The sequence below is a fragment of the Nelumbo nucifera genome, chromosome 2 (genome assembly GCF_055504915.1).
Source record: "Nelumbo nucifera cultivar China Antique chromosome 2, China Antique-T2T, whole genome shotgun sequence".
Taxonomy (NCBI): Eukaryota; Viridiplantae; Streptophyta; class Magnoliopsida; order Proteales; family Nelumbonaceae; genus Nelumbo; species Nelumbo nucifera.
The window spans coordinates 7,430,162-7,449,993 of NC_142650.1; the positions used below are offsets into that span (position 1 = coordinate 7,430,162).

At 36.7% G+C, this 19,832-nt stretch overlaps 2 protein-coding genes and 1 pseudogene across 3 annotated transcripts; 2 read left to right on the forward strand and 1 right to left on the reverse strand.

Moving 5' to 3' along the window:
- The first annotated feature begins 452 nt into the window (after positions 1-452).
- LOC109114520 (putative E3 ubiquitin-protein ligase XERICO pseudogene) lies at positions 453-1,205 on the forward strand (annotated as a pseudogene).
- A 2,571-nt stretch (positions 1,206-3,776) lies between these two features.
- LOC104594799 (DNA-binding protein S1FA-like) lies at positions 3,777-8,646 on the reverse strand. 2 transcript variants are annotated; one of them, XM_010255276.3, is made up of 3 exons: positions 8,511-8,646; positions 8,235-8,336; positions 3,777-4,221 (listed from the first exon to the last, which is right to left on the reverse strand). In XM_010255276.3, the coding sequence occupies exons 2-3, from the start codon at positions 8,286-8,288 to the stop codon at positions 4,006-4,008; spliced, it is 270 nt and encodes an 89-aa protein (XP_010253578.1). In that variant the 5' UTR covers positions 8,289-8,336; positions 8,511-8,646; the 3' UTR covers positions 3,777-4,005. The 2 variants fall into 2 exon arrangements, with proteins under 2 accessions (XP_010253578.1, XP_088753024.1); XM_088896898.1 differs by lacking the exon at positions 8,511-8,646 and having other exon boundaries at positions 8,235-8,436.
- A 7,407-nt stretch (positions 8,647-16,053) lies between these two features.
- On the forward strand, positions 16,054-19,193 carry LOC104594800 (uncharacterized). The gene is made up of 4 exons (XM_010255277.3): positions 16,054-16,354; positions 17,518-17,686; positions 17,975-18,268; positions 18,383-19,193. Exons 2-4 carry the CDS (start codon positions 17,537-17,539, stop codon positions 19,007-19,009), a joined length of 1,071 nt encoding a protein of 356 aa, XP_010253579.1. The 5' UTR covers positions 16,054-16,354; positions 17,518-17,536; the 3' UTR covers positions 19,010-19,193.
- The last annotated feature ends 639 nt before the right edge of the window (positions 19,194-19,832 follow it).

Here is a 19,832-nt window from a genome sequence, read left to right on the forward strand (position 1 = left end):
CGTTTCTTATGTACTTTGAAAGGCATTTAGTAAAAACGTATCAAAAATTTTCTTACTGCAAACGTGAACCATCCATTCCAGTCTTCCAGATTTGTTGGAGAAATGTTCAAATTCTCATCGTCTCATAACCACTTAACTATGAGTTCAAATCTGCGCCTCACCCGTTCTCGCCCCACAAATGCCCCACACGCCCGTAATGCGCCACCTGTCCCTTCACACGGCTTCCGCTTGTAGCGCGTGCGGGGCTAACGGGACATGCTTCTTCTTTCCGTTTAATGTCCCTTCACATAGAAGCTCGTCCTTCTACTTCAATCGAGAAATTAAAGTTCCTGACAGTAATATCAGAAAAGACCGCTATTTCATGCCCCTGCCCTTCGGCAGTTGTCGTAGATCTCTCGTCCTCTGTTTGATTGCAGATTATAATTTTTAAGCAACTTTTTCTTAGAATTTCAGATGGCTGTTGACGTTCATTCCCATTTTCATCTTGCGTCCAACATCAAATTCTGCATTAGCTCTGCTCAATTTCCCCTGAAAACTAATTAATAGATAAAAAACCCTGCAACCCCAAATTCCAGTCTTCATTCAAGATGGGTCTATCAAGTCTCCCTGCACCATCTGAAGGAGTTCTCTGCGTCCTTGTAAATACAGCCCTCTCAATCTCAATCTTCAAAGGCGTCCTTCAGTCCATTCTTCACATTATCATCATTATCGTCGCCATCAGATTCCTTTGAGACGGCACCACCAGAGCCCTTTGAGTTTCGTGTAACACCGTCAAGTACTTTCATGGAGTTCCGATGTGGGGTTCCAGCCATTCGCTTCATCTCTATTTTTGACGACAATTGCTCTGACCATGAGTGTTCTGTCTGCTTGACACGGTTTGAAACGGATTCCGAGATAAATCACCTGTGCTGTGGTCATTTCTTCCACAAGGTTTGTTTGGAGAAGTGGTTGGATTATTGGAACATCACGTGTCCTCTGTGCAGAACTCCTCTGATGCAAGAAGAAGAACATGGAGAAGAAGAAGAAGAAGAAGAAGCGTCTTCTTGCATTTGGTAGACACTGGAGACTCACTGGTTCGTATTGGGTGGGGGGTACTGCTGAATGTGATGGCACTCATCTCATCTGGATTAGTGTGTACATAGATGTATGTCTGGATTAGTGTGCACACGCTACAAGCGGAAGCCATGTGAAGGGACAGGTGGCGCACTACGGGCGTGCGGGGCGCATATTTGAACTCCTTAACTATGGTACAGTTGGGAGTTGACTTAAGTAAAATGCTGCATCATTTTGGCCATCCTCTGGATCATTGACTAAAATGGCCCTTGAGTTTACCGAGGGTACATATTAAAATGCGTGCAGCAGCGTGACTCGTTAATTGAACAAATTTGTGTAAATAGAGGTATCCTGTATTGACTGCTGAGAACATCTCTGTGTTTAAATTCTGATTGGTTTTATTGACTATGGATTCGGTCCTCACAAAATCATCTTCACACCGTGTTAAAGCCGTCCATCGAGAACATGTCTGTATTTCTACTTTTTTATTGATGGAGGGATTCCTATTGCACAGTATCCCCGTGCAGTGTGCTACAGCCACTTGCAGCTGTGCATTGGGAGCATCTCCCATCAAAATACAAAAACCTCCTTTGAAGTTTTTGACAATCATAAAAGCCTCCACTATAGTTTTATTTTAACAAATGCCTCTCCTGAATTTTTAAGAAATTCAACAAAAACCTCCCTTCCGTCATTGTTTTAGACGAAAAACGTTAGATTGATGCACCAGTTTTTTTCAAATATACATTTTACTTTTTTATAAATTATTTTATATACAAAATTACTGAAATAATTCCATTTTAACTCAACAAAAAACATATTTCAGTAATTTTAGTAATTTACTGAAATGATCATTAAAAGAGGTTTTTCTTGAGTTAAAATGGGGTTATTTCAGTAATTTTGTATATAAAATAATTTATAAAAAGGTAGAATGGGTATTTGGAAAAAAATGGTGCATCAATCTAACGTTTTCCATCTGAGACAATGACGGAAGGGAGGTTTTTGTTAAGTTTTTCAAAAGTTTAAAGGAGGTATTTGTTAAAATGAAACTATAGGAGAGATTTTTATGATTGTTAGAAACTTTAGGGGAAGTTTGTTATTACCCTGAGAACAAAAAAAATGGGAAATTCTACTTTGCTTGTTACACACATCTTGTGTGTAGCAGATAAATGCCTGTTATTGTCAAGTTAGTACCCAATATTTAAAAAAGTGTCAAGTTGGTCCAAAATACGTTAAGTATTATATATAAAAAAAAAAAAAAAACAAAAATGTCCTTCACCTATCATCTAATTTTCTTATAAGATGAATGGACAAAATAGAGTAAACAATGACATGAAGAAGAAACCGAGTCCTCAGGACCCATTAAAGGTACTCAATAGCTTCAACAACGACGATAGCAGTAATACTGTCTTTCGGAAAAATGCTGCCAAACTCGCAAACATACATTCCGAGGCTGCAACTTCTGGTCGGACATTCAATATTCATGTGAGTTTGTAAGAAATCCCTTTTAAAAGGCATCGACCCATGAGAGGATCTCTGGTTTAGAAGATTTATGTTTACAAGGCATCTCCTTCACTTCAGCTCCAGTCACCATTCACCGTCTCTCCATGGATTCATTTAGAAAAGGCACATGGCACAATCGAAGAATCTTCTCTTCACACCAATCCTTTCTCTGTGGCTCAATTCCACTGTCAGATTTCATCAGAACGTCTCTCGTCTCCTTCCCCTTCTCTCTGAGTCTCAACCACCCCTTAATTCCTGTTCTCCTGGTGTCTCTCTTGATAAAGTCACATCATTTCATCTTTGTTTGTTCTTCCCCTTTTCCGTTTTCTATTGCATTACTTCTATTTTGTTTTTTTTTTCTGAAGTAGTCCATATTTAATTTCTTCATGACAAGGATTCCCATGGATTGATGGGTTGAGTTCCGATAGGACCTGCAATACGAAACAATCCCTAGAGGGTTTTATCATTTGGGTTCTAATGGGTACTCTTCAATTTTGTCTAATTTCTTGCGTGGTGATGATTTTGGAAGGTGGTGGCTTCTTTGGGTTTGGGCGGCAGTGCTTCAAGGGTACAGAGACAACAACAATCACTTCTTAGCGACAATTTCATCTTCTCCAGCGGCGGCGATGGAGTGAAAATAGAGACAAAGGAGAGAGAGAGAAAGCTGAGAACTGATTTAAAATTCGGAAAATTTAAGGTTATTTAGATTAACAACAATCACTCCGTGGCGGTACACAAAAAGAAAGAAGTTGCCAGAGGCCATCAGGAAGTAAAGATCCTCACCCGAAGGAACGACTGGAAATAAAAATAAGATCTGTAAAGCTGTTTGCATTTGAATCTCTTAGTCCAGTTCTGCGATTTCACTGTCTTGCTTTTAATCGTTGAGCAACAAATTAAAGATGATTTGTTGAGCAAAAAATCTACCAACTTAACACTATTCCCAACCCCCCAAAAAAAGAGATTGGAATTTATTTGCCCTCCGAAAAAAAAAAACAAAAAGGTGAGGTATTCCGCAAAAATCTACTGACCGTTCTAGAGCAGTATCTTCTGCGTTGAATAATAACACATTCCGACATGATTTAACAAGGTCAAGTACGTTTCTTTTTCTTTTTTTGTTCCCTCCCTCTGGGTTCAAAACCAACCACTTAGCTTGATCGTCAATTCTAGATTTCTAGTTCATGGAAAATTTCACAAGCCTAATTTCACATATTGGAAGAGAAGAATAGTTCAAAAGATGATCAAGGTAATGAACGATTAAAATCTAAAAATAGTTTCATCTTGTTCCCCAGTTAACCTACACTGCTACTCTTCAGATTATGAGCCTAAAACATGACCAATACTGAATAACAAGACCCAGTCTCGAAATTGATCACTGGCATGCTCAAATGGAAATTTTCAATGAAGCAAATCAACATAGAGAAAGAAAGAAAAGAAAGAAACCCTACACTTTAACTACTCCCCTGGCGCGGAGACACCCTGCTTCAGCCTCTCTCTCTTCATCTTCTTCTTTGAAACAGGCTTCTTCTTCCTTGGTGGAAGGGCCTTTTGAGCATACATGTAGAGAGCATAATTCCCAACAAGGAAGACCAGTAGTAGCCCCACGACCACAAGCAGTACTATCAATCCTGGGTTGAAACCTTTTGCTTCGGCATCCTTCATTACATTTCCCTGTTCATTTCACAGTAGATGATGGATTATAAAACCTTTTATGCACAAAAACGAGAAAAAACACATGGATAATAATAACAATTCAAGAACAAGAAACAATTCAGTAAAGCATAATATAGCATGGCTCCAAGCCTCTAACCTATCTCCAATTAGGATCTAAAACAAGAAGAGCACCTATCAAGAGGTTTACAAAACTTCACAATTTTTAATCATTTCTGCTATCCCACATTCAGAATGTCTCTAGTTGAACCATTAAGTCATCCAAATTCCAGACACAGTACATCAGTTCTCATTATAATTACATTTGGGTTTTCCCTAGCATTCAATAAGTGTCAGCTTGTAATCTAAAATGGAGCTATCACGGGATTACTAATAAAACCTGGATGCTAAATACCACCAAAAATCCTCAACTCCCCCCCCCCAAAGTTTGAGATTATGCCATGGACAAATGAAAGCTGGTTTACATTGGTAAGACTGTATAATATTAGTCTCAATATCCCCAACTATAGTTTGGATTTCATCATCATTTGAGGAGTTCCATCCTTTATTTAAATGCTTATGATAATCTTTAAGCAACGATTAGAACTGGGTACAGAATCAAGGAACAAATTCTGCAAAATTTTCAGTTTCTGCTGTTTGGTTCATTTTAGTGGAATCCAGGGACTAGTTCATTTCAATCTCACAGAAATGAATTAGGAGTGGTATTCAATTTTCTTTTAACTGCAGTAATAAAAACACGACCTTACACATTCCAAGGATGAAACTGACCCAACATATATCACCTCATGATCTTCAATGCCCTGAATAGATTTCAAATACCTACCTAGCCATTTGTTCACAGTTTCACACACACACACACACAAAAGCCTTCCCAGTCTAAGAGTTATAATGCCTTCAAAAGCAAAATGTAAACTACATTTTCATTTCTTGGTTTTCTCAAGAATATCCTGTTATTGGCGTCAATCTCTCAAACTTTTTTCTGGAGGGGGGGAGGGACCTAATATGATCCCAACTAAAGAGCATATATATATATATATATATATATATATATGTTCTCAAGTTCTATTTACTTTGTCTTCGGTGATCTTCAAGCTGATTTTTTTCTCTTCTTTTTGATCAGTAAGCAGATTTTTCATTTTTGCTTGCATAAACAATATTAACAGAGAAATAAATAATTGCTAATTACAGCTTTTAGCTGTTAGTGATGCTGCTCAAGGCACACATTTGGGTTCTTGGGGCAAATTGACTGAAGCAACTGCTGAGCCAGTTCAGCAATTTTCAGCTCTTGCTCGTAAGTGCTTCTTTGCAACTCTGGGTCATTGGACTTCCTTGAGAGATCATTTAAACAAGGAACATTTCTTTCCAAAAGAAGAAGAAGAAGAAGAAGAAGAAGAAGAAGAAGAAGAAGAAGAAAAAGTTGTAGATCCAGTTTGCAGTAACACCATATTTCTATCTCAAACTACTCATTTCCTACTCCTTCCTCTAGAATGTAATTCAAGTAACACAAAAAAATATAGTGAAACCAAAGGAACATTCCACTGGAAAATAAATTCATAATTGAATACTATAATGTTATCATCCTTATCTTCTTTACAAGTTTCTTTCTTGTCAATTGCCTCAACATTCACAACTATTTACCTTCCGTACCTTATCTTCGATGTTCCAGTTCCAAGCAATACCAAACAATATAAAATTAAAGCGAATCAGAAGAGTGCAGGTTATTAGAGGATACTAGGATAGCACCATTGGATAAACTAGGAAATCAAAGTATTCTTGTAGACAGAATTGTCTTTGCAACAAAATTCTGTCTTGTGGGTCTGGGTTATGATACATCTGCATCAATTTACACTTTAATGGTGACACTGGATAAGACCATAAATGAGATCTTATGGAGATATAACATCCTAGCTGTCTCAACAATCTTGGAAATTCATAACAAACAGAGAAGTTTTTTTTTTTGGTTCTAAAATGTAAACAAGATATAAAAATGACAAATTTTGAGGCATAAAAATATTTTTAAATGGTAAATGGATGAGCAGAAAACATAACATGAAGAAAGTAAAAATTTCTAACAGACTATGGGACTGGAGTCAATGTCAGGATGATATTATGACAAAACCCTTATAACTTGTGGCGATGCAAAGGTGCAATGCTGTAATATGAAAACATAACTGGACAGCTGAAAAGAACTAGCCATTCACTCAGAAAATTGCCAATGCACTCATTACCCAGGTACTGAAAATGGCAAATACATGTAATATTTTTCATATAACAAAACCTAGAAGATTTGGATGAGCATTCTAAAGAAGGATTTGTAACCCCAAAAAAAAAAAAGAAAGAAAATAGTTCTCCCATTTAACTTCAGTTCAATTAGATCCAATTCACCAGACATTGTGGTACACCAACTTTGGTATCCTGTAGGGAACTATACATGCATGCATCTATCATTGACAATAGGTAAATCAAAACATCCAAAGAACCACATGCAAAATAGATGTACAATTCGGCAGGCTCGGAATTTTTTCAAATTGGACTATCTGATTTGCACCCCTAATATACAATGTTTGGAATCCTTCTCTGAGACAGTATACTAACTCTAAGTTAGAAAAAAAAAAAAAAAAAACACCCAAGAAAACGATACTGCAAGGATAAGGATTGCAGAACATAATATGATCTACTATAGGTTGAATTGGTAAATGATAGAACCTGAAAATAGAATATTACTAAAACCAAGCTAACTAATTTGGTCCATAAACTCTTTAGACTTCTAAGTTATAGCTACAATGATGCCAGTGGTTGGATGGTCATAGAGTAATTCAAAATTGTTTATAAATTCAAGTTAAGAATACCATCAGTATAACTATCACTCATCCTGAATGACTCCATATCTGATGAAAAAGATAAAACCTGTCAACATGCTACTTTATTTACAAAGAATTTCCAGTCCTTAACCATAATAATCTTTTCACCCATTTGCTCCAGTTGAGGAGAAGACAAATGGAGAAGCAACTAGAGATGAATCCACAATTCATGCGTTGAATTTGCCTTTATTTCACTTGTAAAGAAAGGGTTTCCATCCCGTGATTAAGATCTATATATATATATATATATATATATATATATATATATATATATATTGTAAAAGGTAAGGTATTTTATTAAATCAAATAACAGTACGAAGGAGCCTAGGCCAGTAAAGGCTGCCTAGAGCCACCTCAGATTACGAATGCATCCAAGTCTGAGAACTAAACAACAATCTCAAATTCTGATCTATATATTTTACAAATAAAAAATCAGGAAAAAAAAAGAGTAAAAAGAAGGTTAAAATGCAACCACGCCACTCTGTACAGTTCACCTCTCATATATTAAACAGAAAAGCTATTGTTACTGACAGCACTGCTAATACGAAACAAATGACAGAATCAGGGGAAAAGAGGCAAGAGAAGGTTGAAATGCAGCCACGGAACTTTGCGTGGTTCGCCTCTCATGCATTAAACACAGAGGCTATAATGCTATATTGCAGCTAAACCAGTGCTAAGAGTTAAAAACGCCAGAATTAAATGCATGTAATGCAACCCTTAACCGGTGCTAAGAACAGAACTCAGTATCGTGAAATATCAGAGATAGATAAAAAATAAGTTCATCGAGCAAGCTTATAGTTATACGACATGAATTTTGATATAATAATCTAATAACAAAAACTCAAATAACTCGGGCAAAAACTTACAGCATAACCAGAAGTGGAATAATACATTCTGTGCTAAAATTGCAATATGATCATTCAAGCTTAAACGTAATCGGAGAAAAAAAATAACAGATTCAGATAAAGCAAATATTGATGAACAGAAGAAAAAAGAGAGAGAGAGAGAGAGAGAAACAAAAAACACGAGCTCACTATGAGAGCGGATCTGAAGACTATGTAATTCCTAGAGTTTTGCACCAGAATCCCGCAAGAAAAAAATATATATTCGATCAAGAAAAAGAATGAATATGATTCGAATTTAGAAACGTACCCCGTGCTCAAATGATGGGGGAACCTTATCAGAGAACTCGAAATCCTCAGCCATTGGTAAGAAACAGAGAAACAAGGCCGACCTAAAGTAGTGTAAATTCAACTGCGGAAGTCAACGAAAATCAGGAATTGAGAGATTCAAAACGGGTTAAATTGCAGGTAGCTGAGATGGGAGAGGTCGATGAAAGACAGATCGACCTCCGCTCTTCTCTATGAAAAATCTCAAGGAAAATGCATGGGTGAAACGGAAAAGAACCAGATCTGATGGAGAGAATACCTGAGAGAAGGGGATGAAATTGTAGGAAAACAAGGTTTTTTTTTCTATTGTTTTTATTGCCCGCGGCAGGGGTAATGCGGTAGATGGCAATCGGGCAATGCTTTTGTATGGTACGCGGCTCGTAGTATCCGACACACTGAGTCAGCAAATCAAATAAACAGGTGCTAGTGCTACACGATCAAACATATTTGTAATTCACGGCTGCAAGTTTTGTGAGGATAGTGTAAGTATGAAATCTGGATTCCTCCTTTGTGTCTAGGGATGGAATTATTTAAACAACCTAGATTATTTCTAGAATGTTCCCTCTTTTAGAAGGATGAAGATCAAGTACTTGCTATTTACTCTTTATCTAGCTTTGAAAGGTGAGAGACTAAGAGCGCACCCCATTTAGCTCGATTGGTAAGGTATTTGGAGTCCGGATCATCTGCTGTTAAAATACATTCCAATACTCTACCAACATAATCTCACATCACACATCTTATACATGGTAGGTCTCAGTCTCATAGTGAGATGTGTGGTGTTAAATTAAGTTGGTAGAAGGTTGGAACGTGTTTTATTGGCAGGAGATCTCAACTCAGATATTTGACTGGTTGTAAGTTTAGATTAATGCCCTATATGCACATCCCAGCATGCATTGTAAGCACCTCCTCTACTTATCATGGGGAGATGTTCCCATTACATGGCTGGGATGTGTTGTGGGATTCACTCTGTGGGGTATTAATGTGAACTCATTGGTAGTAGAGATTTATTTGAGATTTGATTCCAACCTTCACTAGAGTTAGGGGTCATGGGATTCACTCCTTGGGGTCCTCACTAGGGGTGTCAATTGGATTGGATTTGGTCCAATCCGATCCAGTCCAATGTGAGTCCATTATAAATGGATTAGGTTCAATCCAATCTAGTGAATGTTTTGGATCAATTTGGATTGTTCCAATTCAATGTTTGGACCATTCAATCTGTTCAAATTCATTTTGATTTAAATTGGTTTCAATCCAAACCTGGTCCATTGACACATATATTCTTATCTTATATCAATGGACTAAATATTGGCTTAATCCAACCCAATCCAATATAAATTATTACGGATGGACCATGTCCACTTTAATCTAATAAATATTATGGATTGGATTGGTCAAATCTAATATATCTTATTGGTCCATCTATTCATCTAAATTGATTTTAGATTGGATGAGATCCAATCTAAAACCGGTCCATTGACACCCTTAGTCCTCACACCATCATCACAATAATTGTAGCCATAGATTGGAAACATCTTCCCAGGGATGAAAAATATATTAGTACAAGGATGTTAAATGCACAGTTGTAAGTGTCGTGAAGACGATGTGAGGATGAGACTTGCGAGGATTGAACCTGGTCTCATTTAGCCAAAAAAATAAAGAACAAAATAATTTCGTGGTCTCATTAAGCCAAAAAAATAAAGAACAAAAGGGTTTTTATTTAACTCTGGAGAGCAGTTTGTGCAAAATTCATTTTTCATAAGGGGCATTATTCACTTTTCTTTATTTTTTAACTAACAGTGTCTGATCTGGTACTTCAATTTAATTTTATTGCTTGCGTTTTATTTAAATTACTTGTGTTGATTTGAGGGAGGTATCTGCGTTTTAACGGTGTCTAATTTGGTACGTTCATTTACAATTACTGTGTTTATTTAGATATTGTATCCGTAGGGACCTCTGTTTTATTTGTTTTAGTGACAGTTGGGGAAGAGGTAACCCCCGGTTCTTTTGCATTGTAGCTCATTCCCTTCTAAAAAAAGACTAATATAAGTTAAGGGTAAAGGTATAAATTGGCATTGTATAATTTGTATTCGAAGAAGGCAATTTTGCCCTCAAATTGAAAAGAAGGCCAATTTAGATCATAGACTTCAAGAAAAAGGTCGATATATAATGCTTGGTATTAGTGATGTCCTTTATAATTTGTTAAATAATGAATAAAATAATAGGAAATGCTGATATAATATATAATTATAAATGTTAAATAAAATAAAAAATTGTTTAATATATAATCATAAATGTTGAAAATAATATATAAATTTGAAAATTTCTATTTAAAAAAAAAATAATAAATGGGCCCCACTTGAAATTTTCTTTATGAAAAAAAAATAATAAATGGGCCCACTTGAAGATGTAAGTCTCTCTCTCTCTCTTTTTCTTCTTTTTCTTCATGCTTTCATTTGTCTTCGTTTGCCACTACAACCCAAACCAGTCACGGTGATTTGACCTCTCACCAAACATCCCATTCAGCCCATATAAATTCAAAATTCAAGGGAAAATTCTCGACAATTACCTTGTACTTTATGTCAAGTACCAATTTAATACCCGAATTTTAAAATGCAACAATCTAGGATCCCAACTTTCATTTTATGACAATCTAATACATAGTATTAACTCACTGTTAAGTGTCATGAGAAAAGACATAAATTCCCTTTAAGTTTCATCTAATTTTTACTGATCATCGTCTCCATCGTTAAACACCGCCACTGTTCCCCACCACCAAAGAGAAAATCAAAGAAAGAAAACCAATGTTAATAGAGTCAAAACAAAACAAAAGTTCACCACCGCTGTTCCCGCACTATTCACCGCCACTGTTCCAGTCTATAAACACTGTTTCGGTCCGAACCATGGTTTCCGCATCATACTGTTCATCGCCACTGTTTTGACCTCCTACTTATGATTTGATATTTGTTGTGATTCTTCGATGGAAACTTTTTTCTTTGAAAAACTATAAGTAAATAAAAGCGAACATAATCCTCACCAATGAGAAATATAACCCTTTTATGTACACTGTAAATAAGCACGTTATATATATCAAACTTAATTAAAGAATAATCCTCACGATTCACCAACTAGTTGCAAAAAAACTACAAACGGCCCCATGGGTGGTATGATATCGGGAGGCATCAACAGTGGTGGGTCGATACTCGGAGGCCTAGGTGGTATTTGATCCGGCGGTTGAGGTGGCACTACATCCGGCGGCTTTGGTATCGGAATGTCCGGAATGCTCAGAGACGAAATTGGGGTCCTGGAAATTCCGGCCCAGGATTAGGCCTCGACGGACGACGGTATCTAAGATGGAGGAGCAGGAGGAGGATTGGGGATCCCTACTTCACTTCAGGCGGCAGCGCGATTTCGATATTCAGAGCTGTATGAGTTGCAGGCACCTCTAGTAGAAAAGAGGATGGCTTCGAAGTTGGCCTCGATGGTAGCTCTGGAGGGCTTGTCGCATGTGGATCAGATGAACCGAGGGCAGCTAACACATGATGAGGCGGACGTGGGTTGGGTTGGTCTACAGCAGGTGGCTTACACTGTATCTCAAGGAAACTGCTCTGCAAGAATATGTGAGAGAGGAGATGGAGTAGTGGAGTTTCGTTGCAACTGATGAATTCAACATATAGAGAGAGAAAGAAGATGATTAACAATGTATTTTTTAATGATAATTTTGATATTTTCAAAATTCTTAAATAGCATTTGAGGTTACGTGATATACATAAGTAGCGGTCCATTAAAATTGTCACAAAATGACAATTTAAATATTAAATCGTCGCATTTTAAAATTCAAGTACTAAATTGACACTCAACCTAAAATACAAGATACCTATAAAATTTTTTTCCAAAATTCAACATAGACACAAACATCAGAAGTTTGAATAGTTAACTAGACATAGTATCAAAATATTAGGGAACCATAATTAATGAAGTTGTCGGAAGAGCATACTTACTTCTAAAGAGTTGATTCTCCAAGCTTCCTCGCACCATGTATTTTATACACAAGAAGCCGGTGCTCGTCCTCGCAACAGTATCCTATCAGCTTCACTAGATGTGGATGCTTCAATTGCCCAAGAAAGATCACTTCCGTCTATAACAACATTCAAATGAGATGAAGCAGACCATATCAGACATGTAATATTAAGATTAAGATTTAAAGAAAAGGCAAATAATCATTTAATGATCAGCGAATTATTTTATAAAACTATTTAATGTTCAGCTGAATCAATCTTATTCGAGCTTATCCATTCTATATTTCTATCCAACGCCATTCGTCAACCAAATAGATTTCGAGAAGACAACAAGGGAGTGATATAAAATGGATTCTTACTAGCCATTCCCTGTGACCTAGCGTGCCTTCCAAGTTCATCAGCTTTACAGCCACAGGCTGAGCCTTTAATCCAGGTTTGAGCTTGCCATCAATGAACACTTTCTGAACCGGCCCAAATCCCCCTTCACCGAGCAAATTACTTGTTGAGAAACTCTCCATTATCACCTTCAGCTCTGCGAGAGTAAAGACGTGAAGTTGGATCCTATGAGAAAACTCGAGATGTCATCGGTCGAGAGCGATGGGCGAGAGGCTTATATCCTATGGTAGTAGGATTGGTTTGGATTGCTGTGGCAGACGAAGACAGAGGAAATCATAAAAAAGAAGAAGAAGAAGGGGAAGGGGAGAGAGAAACAGAGAGAGCACATTTACCATTTCAAGTGGATTCTACCACTGTTTTCAAAATTGGACTGGACCGGAAAAACCGAGATTCGATTACCTGACCGGTTTCGTTTTCCTTCAAAACCGTTTTTCTCCCCAAAACTGTTGATTTTGGTAAGCAAACCGCTGAATCAGCCGATTAATCGTTCGAACCGTTTGAACCGTTTTGACCGTTTTCCAAATTTTTAATTTTTTTGTCAGAACGGGCCAGCCATTTGAATAGAACAGTCGGACCATTCGAACCGATAACCGGACCCCTGACTGATTCGGTCACCAGTTCGTTTTTAAAAACCATAGATTCTACTTGTTATTTTTCTCTCATAAAGGAAATTGCAACTAGCGCCCACTTATATATTATTTTTAACATCTATGATTATACATTGACCCATTTGCAAATTTTCAGTTTTTTGAATTTAATAATTTCACATCAATATTTCTTATTATTTTATTCATTATTTAACGGATTGTAATTGGCCATTATTAACACGGGACATTATCTGCTTATAATTGGCCATTTTCTTGAAATCTGAGGTCTAAAATAACATTTTTTTTTTAATTCAAAGACAAAATTGCCTTTTTCGTATAGAACAAGGATTGTAAGACCCGTTAATCTCATTGTATAATCAAAATTAGTTTTTATGACTTGAAACCAAGGAAAATATCCAATTTATAGAGATCACAACTTCATCTGGGTTATGACAGAGGGTCTAGATTTGGGGTTGGGCTACACCCTATCATATAGCTTTTTCTTTTTTTTTTTAATTTATTTTGATATCAAGGAAAACCTAACTACCCCAAGTTGACCAGATAAACTAAATCGGCCCTTGCATAATTCGATTTAGATTTGCATTTTGTATCCTAATTATCTATACTACAAAAAGCGCCATAGTAAAAGTTAAATCCAAATCCTATATCTCATGTCATGGTTAATTACATGTACATGATATGTACGTTTACACTAGTAAATTATAATAGGGATGCTAGTAAGAAGAAAAAAAAATGGTTTTTCAAAATCTCAATACACATGCATTCATCTTTACCCTTCTTTACTTGCATACATGCAAGATGTATATCCTGCACTAGTCCTTCTAATTAATAGGGTTGATTCCTATTCATAGCTTTAAGTTCCAATTACAATATAGGCTTTTAACCAATTATATAGACTTGGGGTTTTCTTTTTAATGTTTTGACCCATTTTGAGACCTAAGATTATTACTGATGCCTCGCAAAACTCAAGAACTTTCCTTCAACTGTATATTTCCCTCTTAATTTTTATCAAATTAAATATAATACAACTTCGGTAGTGCTTAAAAATAAGTAATTATTTTTTTATTTGGCCCACATTATTAAGTGCTTATTTGGGTTTAAGAAATAAGCCCGAAAAAGTCATTATTCCCGATAATAAGCGCTTATTCAAGAAACCCAAATTTTTAAGCATATTTTTAAATGATTATTTCCTTTCTGGCCTATTTGACTATCATTTTTATAATAACTATGCTACCCATATTTGGAATAAGTGCCATTTCACCAAAGTACTTATTTTTCAAAAAAGCACTTATTCCATAAGAAGCATTCTTTCATCAATAAAAAAAATACGGTACAAGGAAACTTCCTAAAAAGATCTATTATTGGAAATTTAGGATGGAACCCAACAAAAACTTTGGCATTGGCCATTCGGGAGCTTCTTCTACACAACTTCAGTCCCTTGCTTCTATTTTTCATCAAAATGATATTGAAGTCAATTACTCTTTTATCCGACACCCATGGCCAGTTTGGGAAGAATACAAGTACAAGGTGTAGAAATACTGTATATAAGCTTTTGCAATGAACATATTTGTATTTACGCTCTACCCTAACTATGCATCTATGCCTAAGGTTCAATTTGAAAAGAATATAACTATAAATATACACAGTATAAATATATACAAAATAATGTAAAATATAAAATTTTGTACACTACAAATTTATATTTGTATTCATTCCAAATTGAGCTTGAGTAACAATGTGCGTATCCCGGTTAAAGGGTGAGTGTGTGAATATTGAGTACACGTAATTTTATCTCAACGCCGATTCCTTGCAAATACAAAGTTTTTTATTTATTTGATTATTTTATTCAACAGGCATAGTTGTTTGGGAGATGAGAACACCCAACTCTGGGTCAAAGGACGGACTATTTAGAAGAGTAGTTTGTCATGGGAATCTATGGAAAATGTCAAAACACCGTCATTTCTCACATATCTTGCTTGAACTTTTTTGTAATCCTTTTATTGGGAATGAAAGTTATTTTATTGGTTTCTATAGAAAAAGAAAAGGGAAAATTCTTGATTGGTATCCTGTATTAGTGCTATTTTGATTTTCCAGCTTTAAAATGTGATGATTCAGTGTCTCAATTTTTAAAATATGTCAATTTAATATTTTTTCAAATGCCTTTTATTGGTCAATTCACTTAACCGGTCATTAAGGGACATTTGAAAAGATATAAATGTCTTTTGAAGTCACCTAATTTTCTTTATCAACCATCGATATGTTGATAAAAATGAATAGTGCCTATTTTATTCAAGAAAGTTGGGGTTATATTTTAATGGGTCTTCTGGTATCCCAACTTTTTTGAACAGAAGAGGAAAGGATTTGGGACTGTTATTTTTTGTTAATATTTGGATGATTTATAAAGATAATTAGATGACAGTTAAAGAGTATTTGTATTTTTTCAAATAACACTTAAGTACTGATTCATGAACTAGTTAATGGCATGTATTAAATTGGTACATTTTAAAAGTTTGAATACTAAATTATTGCATTTTAAAATTTGGGGACAAAAATCTTACTAAACCTAAAGTAAATGATACTATCTGAAATTTTTCAAAGGAAAAAGAAGAACAACCAACCGAGGAGTTGAATCGTCAATTGGCAATGAATTAGCCGCACCAAGGCACCTAAGACCAAATCCACGGTGGCGGCTAGACCAAATCCATTCTTTAATTACACAGGCCAATGTGAACAAATATTGAATTTGAATTGTGTAGTAGGAATAGGACGACGGACACCGCAGCCGTTGACCATCTCTCTTTCAGCGGAGCTGTACCAAAACAAAGAACAATGAAACTTGTCAAAATAGGCGCGTGTTTGGAACACGGCAATTTCCTTCTTCCCTCGCTTTTACTTTATCAAGAAAGGGTTTGCACGGTGGATTTTGTCTGCAATTCTTCCCTTATTTCACCATTCTTTTTATTCAGCATCATTGTATCAACGTGCTTTCTTTCGTTAGTTCTTTTTATCATTTTCTTTACTACATCATCTGCATCGCTTTGGAGAGTTCTGGATTCGGTTTTTGCTCGTCTGCGTTTCTGAAGGTATTTATGTGTTTGCTTATCTATTCATTTATATTTTTGCTTTAGGTACGAATGAGGTGATTGACGATTGATATGTTCTGTTGGATCATAGCTTACTTTATTGAGATTAAGATATTTTATTCTTTCTTTCTCTCTTTACGATTGTTTTTTTTTTTGGAAAATTGGTCCTAGATTGAGTTTTCTAGTTTCATTTATATGGTTTCTGTTCGATTCATTTGTATACGATTAGTGTATGGGGATTATTAGTTCAAAGGTGTACTAGCATTAAAAGGTCGGAAGGTATGATAACGGGGTTTGGCCTTCACCCCGCCTACTGTATATCCTGAAATTGGTTGCCATATTTATAGTTTTGTTATGATGGATGGTGCATTTGGGATGAAAATGCTATTAGCCGCTCTGTCTTCGGTATTAGGGGTTTTCTTTGAGTTCAGTTCAAGCTTCTTTAAGTAAATATCTCTCTGGGAAGCTTGGATTTGAAGTTCTTTTAGTGATCTATTGGTTCGTAATTTAAACTCTCCATTTTTCACTTCGGAGTTCCATATCTACTCATTGTTTTGGTGGATGTGTTCTCTTAAAGTTTCTAGGCTTTTGGCTATGTGATCTCATTGTTATTCTAAATAAATTTGTGACGGTTCCTAATTGTTTAAACTCTCCAGTTTTAAGTCCTTCAGAGGCTTAATTAGCGGTGGTTCCTAGTTGTTTTTAATATGGCAGCCATTAGTTTTATGGACCTAAAATTTGCAGAAATGACTTTAATTTCCCGGGACATGCCTTATGATCCCATGGGATGCATGATTTCATGCTAATGGACCTTATTACCCTAACCTGGTAATCCATGATTATGCAAATAGAGCCTACTGCAAGAGCTGGGTTTGACAACAGAATATCTTAGTAAATGGCTGTCCAACCAAATGGTCCAGAATGTAACTATCCAAATAAGGTGGTCTTCCTGAACTCCTCCATCCTGATTCAGTTGACAAGCCAGTCGTTGTGTCCTGTGAATCTAATCTGTTGCATGATGCATTGGTTTACCTGTTCTTATGCATTGTGCTAAAATTCATCCTTTATTTGCCAAAAATGTCATGACCCTTTCAAGTTTCTGGATGATTTTTGCAGCTCAATATGCTCCAATCTCTAACTAACCCTCTTCCATTTTTGTGCAGATTGAGCCAATCCTTGGAGATGGATATTTTCTTTAGGGGCAAAAATGAAGTTCCACCATCATCTGATTGTCTCTTCACCCATCAGGATATCCTTCGATGCCCATTTTTGAGGAATATTAATGAACCCACTAACTTCTCTTTATTCACGCCTGCCAATTTCTCAATGCCTGTACGTTAATTAGTCCCTGACTGCTTCTTTCTAATATTCTAAGAAAACTTGTTCTTTATATGTTTGTGCACTTTAGCCGACCCCATATAGTTGGGACAAGGCTTAGATGATGATGATGATGTTTGTGCACTTCTTATCATGTTGTTATGCATCTTGATCTTGGTCATTATCTCCAGTTTTTGGGTTCTTTCTTTCTTTCTTTCTTTCTTTTTATATTATCTGCCAGATGAAGTCCCTGGACATCAAGTCATGAACTTTTTCTTAGTTTTCATTTTGTTCCTTCTTCAGGCACAAGGTGCTAAGGGTCCAATTTTCGAAGATGGTCCCAATTTTGAAATGGCATTTAGGCTTTTCCATGGACATGATGGTGTTGTCCCACTCTCTGGAAGATCGTTTTTGCACTCTGACAATTTAAAGACCAAGCCTGCAGCACCCCAGTTTAATCCTTTAGCAGCAAGGACAGCCACTATCAGTCTCTCAGCCTTTGGACCAGGAGGGCCCTTTAGTTTTGATTCCTTTTCTGAGAAGTGGAAGAAGCAGAAAAAGAAAAGCAAGCCATCACGTAAAGAGCCGTCTTCAGAGGCAGGCCACAGTCTTATAATTGCAAAGCTTACATTACCAATTTACCCTGCAAAAGAGATTCTATGTTCTACTCTGTTCTTCATTTAACATAATTGTTTGTTTGCATATTTTCAGGGAGGTGACTCAAAGCATGAGGCGCTAGGCAATGAGTGGCTGGAATCAGGAAATTGTCCAATTGCTAAGTCATACAGGGCAGTGAGCCATGTCCTCCCGCTGGTTGCAAAGGCTCTTCAGCCCGCTCCAGGTATGAAATTGAGGTGCCCACCAGCAGTGGTTGCAGCACGTGCAGCTCTTGCCCAGACGGCCTTTGCAAAGAATCTCCGCCCACAGCCCCTGCCTGCAAAGATGTTGGTAATTGGTGTCATGGGAATGGCAGCCAACATCCCTCTAGGAGTATGGAGGGAGCATACAGTGAAATTTTCACCCTCCTGGTTTGTAGCTGTTCATGCAGCTGTGCCCTTCATTGCTGTGCTCAGAAAGTCGGTCTTGATGCCTAAGACTGCAATGGCCCTCACTGTTGCTGCATCCATCTTGGGACAGGTCATAGGTTCCAGGGCTGAGCGAATCCGGCTAAAAGCTGTAGCTGCTGGAACACAAGAAGTGATGGCATCACTTGCTGGTGAGCCTATTCAACTACAAGTTGTTGGCCTTAAAAGCAGGTGTTGCAGTGAAGATATGGAATGGAACCTTCTTCCACTCAAGGCAACTAGGACTTCTTCGTCGGGCAATGTGTGTATTTGATTTTGAGGATATTAGCCAACACTCTTGATGATTTATAAGAAGTCTTTGTTTTGTAATGCTTGAACCAGGGATTGAGAAACCTCTTGGGAAGATTATGATGGGGAGGAAGAATAAGATATGTTGAAATTGTATACATTTGTTACTGATATATTTACACAATAAATTTATTTTGCCTTTTCTGTGACATGTATTTTCATTCTTCAGTTGTCTTTGAGATTTCTAGTTCTTCTTACTATTGAAAGACTTGAAACCATGGAAACCTTCGGAAAATAATAAATTATGTAGTTGTCTACCTGATGATGATATATTTAAAATTTCTCTCTTCTGTTTTTCTATATGCACTTACATTCTTTTTGTCTTATGTGATAGTTAAAACAGTGTATTAATTTAAATTTGATGATGCTAGTCAACTGAACAAAATCTTCTACCAACTTCATGGGGTACATTAATCCCAATTCACCATTCCATTCTTCAAGGCCCATATGATGTATTGCAATTGGCCCAGTATTTTAGGGCTATTACCAAATTTTGGTTCTGACTATATTGTCTTCGGACTTGGGAGGGGTGAAATGGATATAGACCTTAGGCAATTTTTTGCATAAAACGATCACTTTTCAGACCCTGAGATTAGCGATGGCCCGCCCCTCGACTGGCCTACCCACAAGACACTAGCACTACCAACGTGAATTGGGAACATCTCCCATGAATGACAAAGCAGATATTCCCAATGTGTGCCTATAGTGTCCTATGGACAGAGATGTGGGAAGAATTTGTGGGTAGGAGCGTAAGTTATCTGAGCTCGATAGGGGAATATTATGCATCG

Bases quoted from the DNA above. Each gene is read 5' to 3' on its own strand.
- LOC104594799 (XM_010255276.3), bottom strand. From the start codon at position 8,288: ATGGCTGAGGATTTCGAGTTCTCTGATAAGGTTCCCCCATCATTTGAG. The intron at 4,222-8,234 runs GTACGTTTCTAA...TGAAATGAACAG, and splicing joins CCCCATCATTTGAGCACGGG to GGAAATGTAATGAAGGATGC.
- LOC104594800 (XM_010255277.3), top strand. From the start codon at position 17,537: ATGGATATTTTCTTTAGGGGCAAAAATGAAGTTCCACCATCATCTGAT. The intron at 17,687-17,974 runs GTACGTTAATTA...TTCCTTCTTCAG, and splicing joins CTGCCAATTTCTCAATGCCT to GCACAAGGTGCTAAGGGTCC. The intron at 18,269-18,382 runs GCAGGCCACAGT...GCATATTTTCAG, and splicing joins GTAAAGAGCCGTCTTCAGAG to GGAGGTGACTCAAAGCATGA.